The sequence below is a fragment of the Martes martes genome (genome assembly GCF_963455335.1).
Source record: "Martes martes genome assembly, chromosome: 3".
Taxonomy (NCBI): Eukaryota; Metazoa; Chordata; class Mammalia; order Carnivora; family Mustelidae; genus Martes; species Martes martes.
Genome location: NC_137890.1, coordinates 55,547,931 through 55,561,168, shown reverse-complemented (window position 1 = coordinate 55,561,168; position 13,238 = coordinate 55,547,931). Strand labels below are relative to the sequence as shown.

At 38.2% G+C, this 13,238-nt stretch overlaps 1 protein-coding gene across 1 annotated transcript in view; it reads right to left on the bottom strand.

Moving 5' to 3' along the window:
* GTF2F2 (general transcription factor IIF subunit 2) overlaps window positions 1-13,238 on the bottom strand; it is a 152,097-nt gene that overhangs the window by 123,640 nt on the left and 15,219 nt on the right. Inside the window, exons 3-4 of the mRNA XM_080798281.1 lie at window positions 2,531-2,549; window positions 672-816 (exon numbers count right to left, since the gene is read on the bottom strand). Coding sequence (XP_080654407.1) covers window positions 672-816; window positions 2,531-2,549 — 164 coding nt within the window. The remainder of the gene's footprint in view (window positions 1-671; window positions 817-2,530; window positions 2,550-13,238) is intronic.

Genomic DNA, 13,238 nt, shown 5'->3' with positions numbered 1-13,238 from the left:
AACAGTAATATTCTAAATTCAGGTAAGGTTAAAATCAAATAACAATGAAAATAAACATAGATGTACACTGCAAAAAAGCTCCCTGTATATTTAATTCACAAACTGAAACACCTGCTCCTGATTATTGAACTGGTAAAATATCTGAGAGCACATAAAATTTACAAACTATCTTAACACAGCTTCTTGGAAGTCAAAACCAATTACAAACAGTTCATCTCTCTGCACTAAAAAAGCCCCTCTTAATATTGAAACCTACAAAAGCAAAAACTCTGACTAAAATATTCCCTAATATTAAGAGTTTTTTTTTAAGCACAACTTAATAGTGGCTGAATATCGATTTACCAAAACCGGCAAGTATGACCTTATCTTGGCAAAACTCAGAATACTGTTTCTTCAACATCCTAGAAGACAGCTTGATGCACCACAATCTTCCATCTGCTTTGTTCTATTTCCTCATACCCCGAATGGAAACTAAACCCTTCGAGTAACAGCCAAAATTTCATTAATCACAGGAAAGTACTTAGAGAAAAAAAATAAATAGCATGATATGAATAGAGATAGACAGAACAACAGGTAGAGCAGCCTTGTTAATGACCTCAAAGTATATGTTGAGACAAAAAATCTATACAACACATACAGGAATCACATTAAAAAATTCTATTCCCACTTACCTGATGAGCTCTCAGTAAAGACTGTTAATGTCTGTCCTCCAACACTTTGTAAGACAAACGGATGTTCTCTAGGAGTGCTGACTGATGCCGGTTTTCCACCAATGTCATGAATATTCGCAAGATCCTCATTCAAAGTAAATGACACCTAAAAGACACATTAACAAGAGCTTATTACAACAGGCTTAAATATTCAAAGTACCATTCACAGAAATTCTGATTACAAATCAAATACTTTTTTAAAAATGTGAATCTTTGTTTCTAGATATTTTATTAAAACATTTCTCTAAAACTGATAAGTAAATATGTTATATATTAAGGGTAATAAAACATTAATTACTCTTAACCATGAAATTCTTTCAACATTGCTTGTTATTTGACTTTTTCATAATAAAATTTTGGGAAAATGTAAAAAAATAAAACCCATTTCTCTAAAACTTTATCCAAAAAACCCTTAATACTTCATCATAAAAAGAGAATCTAGGGGCGCCTGGTGATGGAGTCAGTTAAGCAGCCAACTCTTGGTTTTGGCTTAGGTTGTGATCTCAGGGTTGTGAGAGCAAGGCCCACATCAGACTTCAAGCTCACTGTAGAATCTGCTTAAGACTCTCTCTGCTCCTCCCCACCCCAAATAAAAATAAATAAGTCTTAAGCAGAGAAAGAGAATATATTCCCATTTGTCAGAATAATGGAACTAATCCACTATTATAAAGATAGGTGACAGCTTTCAAATGTTTTCTGTGGTTTACAGCTGAAGAAATTCTATTTCCAAAACAGAAATAATTTTTTTTCCCTTAAGGTCTGTGAATTCAAAGGATCATATCTTGTTACATTTATATCCTTATGAATACATATACTTAAATATATATTTAAATATATAACAAATATAAATAAATATATAGCAAAATGCCTGGTACATCAGTATTTGCTGAATGAGTGAATATTGTAAGAGTATTAAGAAAGCAACTGTACTTAAGGGGGGAAAAAGTGAGCTATTTACTAAGAAGGCTTAAATACTCCCATAAGCAGAGGATATATTTCTTTTTTTTAGGTTTTAATGACTACTGTAGGAGTACATGATACTGTTTCATTTTTGAATATTTTAAGAAATACAACTAATGAGGTTTAGAATAAAAACACATACTAGATGTTCTTTCAAAATGATTTTGCTATATACCAGATCTCCCCAAAGGAACATCACATTTTACATCAAAGATTTATAAACATGGGGGCGCCTGGGTGGCTCAGCGGGTTAAAGCCTCTGCCTTCGGCTCGGGTCATGATCCCAGGGTCCTGGGATCGAGCCCCGCATCGGGCTCTCTGCTCAGCGGGGAGCCTGCTTCCTCCTCTCTCTCTGCCTGCCTCTCTGCCTACTTGTGATTTCTGTCTGTCAAATAAATAAATAAAATCTTTAAAAAAAAAAAAAAAAGAAAGATTTATAAACATGAAATACTAATCTCTCATTATGAACCATTTGTTAAATATTTCTCTACTGTGTGATAGGTGCCACAATAACGCCCTACACTTAATGGGTCAAAATCTAAAGCCCTGAAAAGTCCAGACAAAATGCCTCCGCCATGCTGAAATAACATTAAAGCATTACTGAAGCAACAGTAAGCCTCACAGTACCGAGACAGGGGATAGTTTAGGTCAAAGCAGAAAAATGCTAAGAATGAACAACCAGAAAGGAGTCCATTCATTCACACAAAAGTGGCATTTACACTGTTATATGTTCCTCACCATCAGCCACTAGTTTGATGTGGAGTTTTCCAGAATGCAAACACCACCTTCTCTTTACTATTACTAATACATAGTAAAATAATCTCATGTTTTAAATAAAATTTTCATAGAAATAATCTTACCTCAGTCCTTCCTTGACTCCTACAAAAGAAAGGAAAAACTTTTATTTAGATTTCATGTTTTCTTCAAAGTACACTAAAAACTAAAAGAAGTAACACTACATCATATTTACACAGACTAAGACATTTACACAGATCAACTAATACTTACCCTTGGCTCTCCTCAGCTAACCTACTTATAATCATACAGTAAAAACAAAATCACATTAATCCTATGTGTATTTATTATGTTTGTATCACTTTACACTATTACTACCTGTCTAATATATTTTTTTAAAGATTTTATTTATTTGACAGACAGAGATCACAAGTAGTCAGAGAGGCAGGCAGAGAGGGAGGGGGAAGGAGGCTCCCTGCCAAACAGAGAGCCCGACGCAGGGCTCGATCCCAGGACCCTGGGATCATGACCTGAGCCGAAGGCAGAGGCTTAACCCACTGAGCCACTCAGGCGCCCCAACAACCTGCCTAATATTTTAACCAAGCACTGATCTCATTACAATTTCTATCTTTATTTCCACGCCCTATGTAATAGTCTAATTTTTAAAACTATATATTACATATCTACTAGAAGCAAAGTACGGAGTTTAAGATCTCTGTCCTCATGGGGCACCTGGGTGGCTCAGTGGATTAGGCCTCTGCCTTCGGCTCAAGTCATGATCTCAGGGTCCTGGGATCGAGCCCTGCATCGGGCTCTCTGCTCAGCGGGGAGCCTGCTTCCTTTCTTCTCTCTCTGCCTGCCTACTTGTCATCCCTCTGTCAAATAATTAAGTAAAATCTTTAAAAAAAATAGTAATTAAAAAAAAGATCTCTGTCCTCCACCAGAAGATATAAAAATTACATCTGTAACTATAAGAGATACATTTTAACTAAAGTTTAATTAAGAGAGCCCCAATGTGCCAGGATCAGATAAGACACCATTTCTTCCATTTTAAGAGTTGAGAAAAAAACCTGAGCTAAGTCTTGAAGGGTACTGGGATTTCAATAGGCTGAGACAGGAATATCTGAAGTATCAGCTGAGCAAAGCCAGAAAGAGTCTGATCATGAAATGTAGTCACATTTGGCTGGAAGAATACAAACTAAGGAATAGTGGGAGATAAATCAAGATGGAGAACTGAAGCTAGACCATGGGATATCTTGAATATCATAGTACAGAGCATGAACTTTATTTCCTCAAGCAATCAAGAGCCATAAATATCATTTGAACAGAAGAATAAAGTACAAAACATGATTCTAGAAACTTGAACCAGAAAATATATATAAAATGGATATGAACACCAGTTAGAATACTAATGTTTTTCCATCACACCAGGTCAAGTTCCAATCTGCCTTCATTCAGTGGCTCAACCACTCATTCTGTTATTAAGTGTCTACTCTACAACCATTAGGCATTTTATCAAGTGCATGGTATAGTATGAACATAGGTCTTTATCATCAAGAAGGTCCTAGTTTGGGGCATCTGGGTGGCTCAGTTGTTAAGCATCTGCCTTCAGTTCAGGTCACGATCCCAGGGTCTTGGGATCGAGCCCTGCATTGGGCTCCCTGCTCAGTGGGAGGCCTGCTTCTCCTTCTCCCACTCCTCCTGCTTGTGTTTCCTCTTTCACTGTGTCTCTCTATCAAATAAGTAAACAAAATCTTTTAAAAAAATCTTTTTAAAAAAAGGTCTTAGTTTAATGAAAAAAGATCCAATACATGAACAATATAAACTGGATAATTACTTTATGACAGAGGTACAACACACTGTCATGAAAATGCAGATGGGAAAGCTAGCAAAAGATGAACTGAATGAGGGGTGAGGTCAATAACATGGAGGCATTACAGGTTAAGAGAATCCAATTAAACACAGAAATAAGAAGATCCAGCATAGTCTTCCTTTTAAGACTTTCTTCTTAAAATCTTAGGGAGGGAGAAGCAGGCTCCCTGCTGAGCAAGGAGCCTGATATGGACCCAATGCCAGGACCCCGACATCATGACCTGAACTGAAGGCAGTTGCTTAGCAGACTGAATCACCCAGGCATCCCTAGCACATTCTTTCTAACATCAGTGAATGGCAGGCAGGAGTCAGGTGGTAAAAAGCGTCTTAGGCCAGACTAAGGAGTCCAGAATCTTAAACAGGTTTGTTTCCTGCAGGACTTCTCAGTCTTTCACATATTAAAATGCAATGTTGACTCTCTTTTCGTTGGGGAAGTACCTAGAACAGAAGTGAAGAAATTCTAAGATTTCATATAAAAATATGCATTTCCAGCTTCTCTCAAGAGACTGGAAGATTTGGCAGCAATGCCCTCTCCTACCCGCAATTCAGCACAACAACAATCCCTAGGACATGCACAGATAGTCAAGCAATGAATTCACTGCAGTCCTTTCCCTATCGCTTCTGGACCTGGCATCTAGCAGCATTTAGTTTAACTACCTTTCCAACATAGGTGCTGTAGTCAAAACAAAGGCAAAGATGCAGAGAAGGCACTTGCAGAATGTTTACTGAATTGGAATGAGGCTGAAGCAAAAACCCACATAAAAAGTAATGAAGGCTTGAGCCAGGTAATGGCAGAATGGGAGGAGGAGTGTGTGGCAGGGTATCCGAGCTGTCAGAACTGATGGAAGAGGAAATGACTGGAAATAGGCAGCAAGGGGGAAGGGACTGTTTAAAGACCATGCTGACATTTCTAGTCTGGGGGACTAAAAAAAAAAAAAATCACCCAGATGCAATTAGGGAACACAGGAGGGGATGACAACTTTATTTTCATGTATTTATTTATAACATCATCTTAGCTGGAATGGTAAGAGATTGAAGAGCTCCGGATGAGTTCATTTTCCAGAATAAAAACTAGTCCTTGAAGACTTCAAGACTTATTTTAAAAGGATTACATATTCTTTTGTCTTAGTATATACATGACCTTCTGTTATTCAATATTACCAATAAAATATACCCTCTTCACGATGACCTATAGTTAAAATTATAAATGTTAACTACTGTAAAACATAGTTATACCTTCAGACATGAATGCAGCAAACATGTAGCCCATCCTTTCACTGAAAGCCTCATAACGCTGTGCAGTTAGTTTCTCCTTTATTATTCTGGGTCCATTTCTCAATACTCCCCAGCTATTTCTTTATACGCCAGCCCTATTCCTCTTGACTTTTTAAAAAATTAATCATTTGTCTTCCCTTTTTGTTATTTTAAAATACTTCTTAGATTTGACACCAATAGGAGGAGACTTTTCACTAATCAATAAAACACCTCGTTTTCCAAGGTAAGTGAATCAACCAAATAATACCAAAACTTTTAACTGTGTTTCAAGATTTATTTAAAAATTTTTATTTAAATTCAATTTAATTAACATATACTGTATTATTAGTTTCAGAGGTAGCATTTACTGATTCATCAATCGCATATAACACCCAGTGCTTATTACTTCAAGTGCCCTCATTTTTTTTTTTAAGTTTTATTTATTTAAGTAATTTCTACACCCAATGTGGAGCTCAAACTCACAACCCCTGAGATCAAGAGTCACATGTTCTTCCAACTGAGCCAGCCAGGCATCCCTGGATTTTTGGTTTTGTTTTTAATTCCTATTCATCCCCTTCTTGAACAATTCAGCTCAAAATTTCACCATCAGGTGAAGCCAAGCAAGGTAGGTATCTGCAGACTGGGTTGAGCTCGGTTAAGCATAGACTAAATGAGACGGAGAACAAGTACCTGGGATGGAAGTGGTAGCCTGGGGCAAGGTGTCTGAGCCCAGGAGGGTAAGGAGGGCATCCCCACAAAGGATGGCTCAATGGGAAGTGTGTTAGAATGTAGCAAGGTCAGGACATTCACATGGGAAGAAAACCTGAAGCATGCTGCTGGAACTCCTAGAAGGGTAAACAGGCATGCATATGAGGACAGGAGGGGATGACAGTCTGAATGTGCTGAAGAGAGCATCCCTGTGGAGAACTGCAAAAGCAGCAGCCTAATAGAAGATGCCATAGCCCATGTCAGGTGGGGAGGACATTCACACTGGTGGGGAAGACGGGGTTCTAAACAAGTAAGAACAGAGGCCCAAACAAATAAGTGAATATATATTAAATATAACAGGAACCAGGTTCTTCACTTTCAGAAAAGAGGTACAAACAGGAAAAGGAAGAGAAAACTGGAAACATTCAGTGGTGTTGGACTATAATTGGATATTAGTGTAAATTCATTATTTTCAAAATATAAAAATATACAAATTAATATAGATGTAAATGTGTATGGTACATATACTCCCTAACTCTGCCCCTGAAGGGGTCTGGGAACAACAATGAGCACTTGTAGTATCCAGATCTTAGCTTCTAAATATCATTCTCCTCTAGAAACAACTAGGATCCACGGAAAAATATGTGACTTCAGGCTCAGACAGAAATATGTAAGATGAATCTATACCTTTTTTCTATGACAAAAAGTAAGTGTTCAAAAATGACAAAGACAAATCAGAAGGCCACAGGACTTACACTATTGAAATGTACACTGAAAAAGGGGTTAAGATGGTAAATTTTTATTTGTTTTTACCACAATAAAGAAAAAAAATGAGCATGGGAACCAGCTGAGGAGGAGCTTCTAATGGCCACATTTGGACAATTTCAACATCAGAATAAATGACGACAGTAACAAATTGTGACCCATTAACTAAAACTGGAATCATGAATTCATACTAACAAAGATAAAATAAAGTGGAAAATTTGATGAGGAATGGAATATTTACATAGTCTCAAAGTACCACCTGACAGAATACTTATTATTTACGAAGGCAAAAAGAATAAATTTACAAAAAAAAAAAAAAAGAATAAATTTATAAATTTACAATGAAAAAGCAGAAGACTCTCCTTAATCAAGTGATCAAAGTTACCACTACCAGTAATGGGACAAAATGAAAACATGCAAACCTTGCTAGAATACAGTAAGAACCCAGCTTCACCTTCACTGATATTCTTGCCAAAGATATGTAACTCCAATCTACCCATGAAGAAACATCAAACTCAAATTTCATAAAATAATGGAGAGTGTTCATATAGAGTATACAAGTCAAGGAAAGCCTTGCAAATGTTCTAGATTTAAGGAAACTAAGAGACCTGACAACAGAATACAATTCAAGACTGTGCACTGGATTCTTTTGCTATAAAACAGTATGAAGGGCGCCTGGGTGGCTCAGTGGGTTAAAGCCTCTGCCTTCGGCTCAGGTCATGATCTCAGGGTCCTAGGATCGAGTCCCACATCGGGCTCTCTGCTCAGCAGGGAGCCTGCTTCCTCCTCTCTCTCTGCCTGCCTCTCTGCCTACTTGTGATCTTTCTCCGTCAAATAAATAAATAGAATCTTAAAAAAAATTAAAAAAAAATTAAAAAAAATAAATAATAAATAAATTAAAAAAACAGTATGAAGACAACTGGCAAATCTTGAATAAAGTCTAAGGATTAGGTAGTACTATTTGATTTTAATTGACTGATTTGAAGGGATATGCTATGACTATGTTCAAGAATATCCTTTTTGTCATAAAAAAGAAAAAAAAGCCATCTATACTGTTCTTCTAACTTTTCTGCAGTTTTAAAATAAAAATATTAAGGGACGGCTGGGTGGCTCAGTTCGTTAAGCGTCTGCCTTTGGCTCAGGTCATGATCCCAGGATCCTGGGATCAAGTTCCACATCAGACTCGATATGGGGAGCCTGCTTCTCCCTCTGCCTGCTGCTCCCCCTGCTTGTGTGCTCGCTCACGCTCTCTCACACAAATAAATAAAATCTTTAAAAAAGAATAAAAATAAAGTAAAAATAAAAGTATTAAATAATTTCAAAATGGGCCCAGGTGACTTCATTAATACCTTACTAAGGATCTGAGAATATTACTAATTTTTCTCTACAACAATGCTGAAATGAATATCCTCAATCTTTGCATCACTGACTTGTTACTTCACAGGATAAGTTCCATGAAAATACTGGGTCAAGAACATGAATATGTTATTAGTTATTTCTAGCCTTCTCATTATCCCCATCCCACTCTGCTGGATGAGTTTATCTGTGTCTTTCTATAAAGGCAGCACCAAGAACTGAACACAGCACTGTGAGCTAACTGGAAGAGAAAACAGTGGGATTATTACTCTTTGTTCTGAGCAGTAATGTGTATTTGAGTACATGTGACTGTGTTATGTGTGTGTATATATATATATATGTACGCAAATATATGTTGCCAGGCTGGTCTTCAGAAAGTTCACACTGACTTAAACTCATCAGTACAAGAATATTCTAAATTCAGTCAATTTTATAACAGAAAAATTATATCTCATTTTTTGTTTGCATATTTTTAATGACATTCAATGTTATGTGTGTTAAGAAATAAAGCTACATATTAAGTCTCTGACAAAAGCTTTACTAGTACAGACTGCATGATTGTCAATAAAATACAGCATATGAAAAGCATTTCAAAAACTGAAGCCTTCTGAGGCAGGATGGTGATGTAGAAAGAAGGTTGTTTTACCTCACACCAGTCAGAATGACTAAAATTAACAAGTCAGGAAATGACAGATGTTGGCGAGGATGAAGAGAAAGGGGAACCCTCCAACACGGTTGGTGGGAATGCAAGCTGGTGCAGCCACTCTGGAAAACAGAATGGAGGTTCCTCGAAAAGTTGAAAAGAGAGCTACCCTACGACCTAGCAATCGCACTACTGAGTATTTACCCTAAAGATACAAATGTAGTGATCCGAAGGGGCACGTGCACCCCAATGTTTATAGCAGCAATGTCCACAACAGCCAAACTATGGAAAGAACCTAGATGTCCATCAACAGATGAATGGATAAAGATGTGGGGTGTGTGTGTGTGTGTGTGTGTACACACACACACACACACACACACACACAGGAATACTATGTAGCCATCAAAAATGAGATCTTGCCATTTGCAATGAAATGGATGGAACTAGAGGGTATTCTGCTGAGCGAAATAAATCCATCAGAGAAAGACAATTAACATATGATCTCTCTGATACAAGGAATTTGAGAAACAAGGAAAAGGATCATGGGGGAAGAGAGGAAAAAATGAAACCAGAGTGGGAGACAAACCATAAGAGACTCTTAATCTCAGGAAACAAACTGGAATGAAAGTGGGGTGGGAGGGATCTAGTGGCAGCATAATGGACACTGGGGAGGGTATGTGCTATGGCGAGCACTGCAAATTGTGCAAGACTGATGTATCACTGACCTGTACTCCTGAAACAAATAATACATTATATGTTAATAGGAAGAAAGAAAGAAAGAGAGAGAGAGAGAAAGAGAGAAAGTAAGTTAGTTTTTGTTTTTTTTTTGTTTTGCGGTTTTGTTCTTTTGTTGTTGTTAGATTTTATTTATTTGAGAGAAAGAAGAGAGACAGAGAGAGAGGGCACAAACAGGGGAAAGGGACAGAGGAAGAAAGAGCAGCAGACTGCTCGATAAGAAGGGAGCCCAATGTGTGGCTCAAACCCAAGACCCCCGAGACCATGACCTGAGCCGAAGGCAGATGCTTAACCGACGGGGTCACCCAGGTGCCCCAGAAGGCTGGTTTTAAAACTTAAACAACTTAGGGGCGCCTGGGTGGCTCAGTGGGTTAAAGCCTCTGCCATGGGCTCAGGTGATAATCTCAGGGTCCTGGGATCGAGCCCAGGGAGCCTGCTTCCCCCTCTTTCTCTGCCTGCCTCTCTGCCTACTTGTGATCTCTCTCTCTGTCAAATAAATAAATAAAATCTTTAAAAAAAAAAAAAAACTTAAACAACTTAGGGGATTGGGGGTGGGGGGAAATGAAACAAGCTAATGCAAAACTATAAGCTAACTAAAATGCAGTACACATCAGATGTCCAAAGGGATAAAAGTAAGCCAAGTACAATGATTTAGAAACATTACATAAACTGTAAGAAAAATGGCCCAAATGTCACCAGCTGCTAAAAAAGGCTAACTGTCCTTTTTACAGGTATAAACAGCACCAAATTTGGGGAAAGCTGCACTCCCAGCTGCATGTTTTCTCCCCCTCCTCTGCCTCTCCCAATTTCTCTACTCCACAGCCCTGTCTCTGCTGGAATGAACAACCACACGAGGTAGATCTTCCTAGCTTCTGGCCCAATGCTCAACAAGCTGCTACTATCTTTGGGAGATGTGCTGGAAGGGAGGCCCATCCCCAATCCACATCAGACATAATGCAGGGCCAATGGTCTATACTGTGCAGTATGTGGCACGACAGGAGGTAAACACTACTGACCATTTTACATGCACTGAACCCAAGAGGTATTAATACCACTTCCTTTCAATAGATGAGGAAACAGAGAGGGGAAGCAACTCACCTAAAATCACATAGCTAGTAAGTGACAAGGTCTGGACAAGTCCAGAGCTGAATGACTCCTGAGTCCATACTCATAACCAGTATGCTACGCTGGCTTTTAAAAATCTGAGCTGTTTTCATGTTTTACCCAAATATACACTCTTTTACCATACAGATAATCCATAAACTGGTTAATCTGCCTCTAAAAATCAATAGTTGATTATGTATTTCCTAGCCTTAAAAATATTTGAAGATGGGGCGCCTGGGTGGCTCATTGGGTTAAGCCTCTGCCTTCAGCTGAAGTCATGATCTCAGGGTCCTGGGATTGAGGCCCGTATCAGGCTCTCTGCTTAGCAGGGAGCTTGTTTCCCCTGCCCCCGTCTGCCTCTTTGCCTACTTGTGATCTCTCTGTCAAATAAATAAATAAAATCTTAAAAAAAAAAGGGGGGGGGGCAGGCCAAATCTTGCTTGAAAAAAAAATTTTTTTTGAAGATGGTTTTACCTGGTGTGCCTTAAGGCTTCTCTCAACAGCCACAGTACCTTCAAATATTCCTCACAGGGCACTGAGCTTTTTAGTTTTCTCATTATCCTAGTCTCACTCTACTAAAGGGACTAGGATGCTAAGCAAAATAAGTCCATCAGTACATCAAATAAGTTATGAACTTATTTGTCTATAGCAAAGCATAGACTTATTTGTCTTTAAGTATAGCACTAAGAACTGAACATACTGTTTGCACCATATAGGAACTGGGAAAGAAAAGAGTGGGATTATCATCCCACTTCATTCCAAGCAACAAACATCTATTAATGGAGTCTTTTGTTTATAGCCACATAACCCTGATGACTCATATTTAGCTTGAAATCAACTAAAATCTTGATAACCTCGTCACATGGACCGAAAAGCCATTCCTTATCATCCTACACTTGCTTAATAGTGAATTTAGTAATTCAGTAAAAGGAATGAAAACTGGGGCGCCTGCTGATTCAGTCATCAGAGCATGTAACTCTTCATCTCAGGGTTGTGAGCTTGACCCTCATGTTGGGTATAGAGATTAGTAAAGTAAATAAGCTTAAAAAAAAAAAAAAAGGAATGAAAACTGAAAGAATTAATAGCACAAAGACGACAGCAAGCCAGGAGACCTAGTATGGAATATGCTGTTTTTAAGCATTTCCATAGCAATCTTAGGGTACTAGTTATTATGAATCTGTTCTCATCATTAAAAGGATCTAGATCTGTAAGACAAGACTGGTTATGTATCATGTTAGGTAGAAAATCTGCTAGATCTTTTATCTAACATAAAAAATACATGCACACCTGACAACATTAAACGCAAACAGCTTACTGTCACAATCAGGATACTCTAGAGCGTGAAAGAGAGGACACTAGTAATAACTGCACAGGGAAATATGTAAACGGGGCCTGTCCAAGCAAGCCTAGGGGGATGGCCACCCAATATCAGATGCAACTGTGTAAACCATCTGCTTCAAATAAGGAAGAAAAAGAGCTTGAAATTTTCTACCCAGCAAAGGCTGATGAAGAAAAATTCTGTGGCACACCCACGGCTGCTTATTTAGCATGCTGTCTTTGTTCTACTTTAGGGATCAAAGGGCTTGCAGAGGTTTCCCTGAACATCAGCTTTTGCCCTATTTCCCATGCTAGCCCTGTCTTCCCACACCAAAAAAAAAAAAAAAAAAAAAAAAAAAAAGATTTTACAGCCTTCAACCAGGTATTCTCCTCATACAGAGATTTTGAGGAATGCAATATTCACGGCAGAAAAAGGACAACATCTGAGTTTGCCAAGCATTTAAACAAACCCTAAGCTATTTTCTTTGTCTCATAAATACTCTATGGGTTAGTGAGGCATTATTTTCCACATTTTACAAACAAGAAAGCTAAGGCTTAGAGAGCGAAGGCCAAAGAACTTTCTTTTTTTTTTTTTTTTTTTTTTTTTAAAGATTTTTTTTTTTTTTATTTATTCATTTGACAGACAGAGATCACAAGTAGGCAGAGAGGCAGGCAGAGAGAGAGGAAGGAAAGCAGGCCTCCCGCCGAGCAGAGAGCCCGATGCGGGGCTCGATCCCAGGACTCTGGGATCATGACCCGAGCCGAAGGCAGAGGCTTTAACCCACTGAGCCACCCAGGCGCCCCAGGCCAAAGAACTTTCAAGAGCCACTTAGGACTAGAACCCAGGTCTGGAGTTCTAGTCTAGTTACTACATAAAACCACATGGTTCATCACTTAAATGCATTCTTCCTGTAGTCTGCCTTTCTTCAGTGACATACATAGCTGAGATTTTATCTTGATAGTGACTCCCATTTTCAGTAAAACCAATTATAAGAAATTCTGAATCCACAACAGAAAAAGTATTAATTATCTGCATCACAAAAAGAAAAAAGATCACAGATTTAAAAGTATGCAAAGTG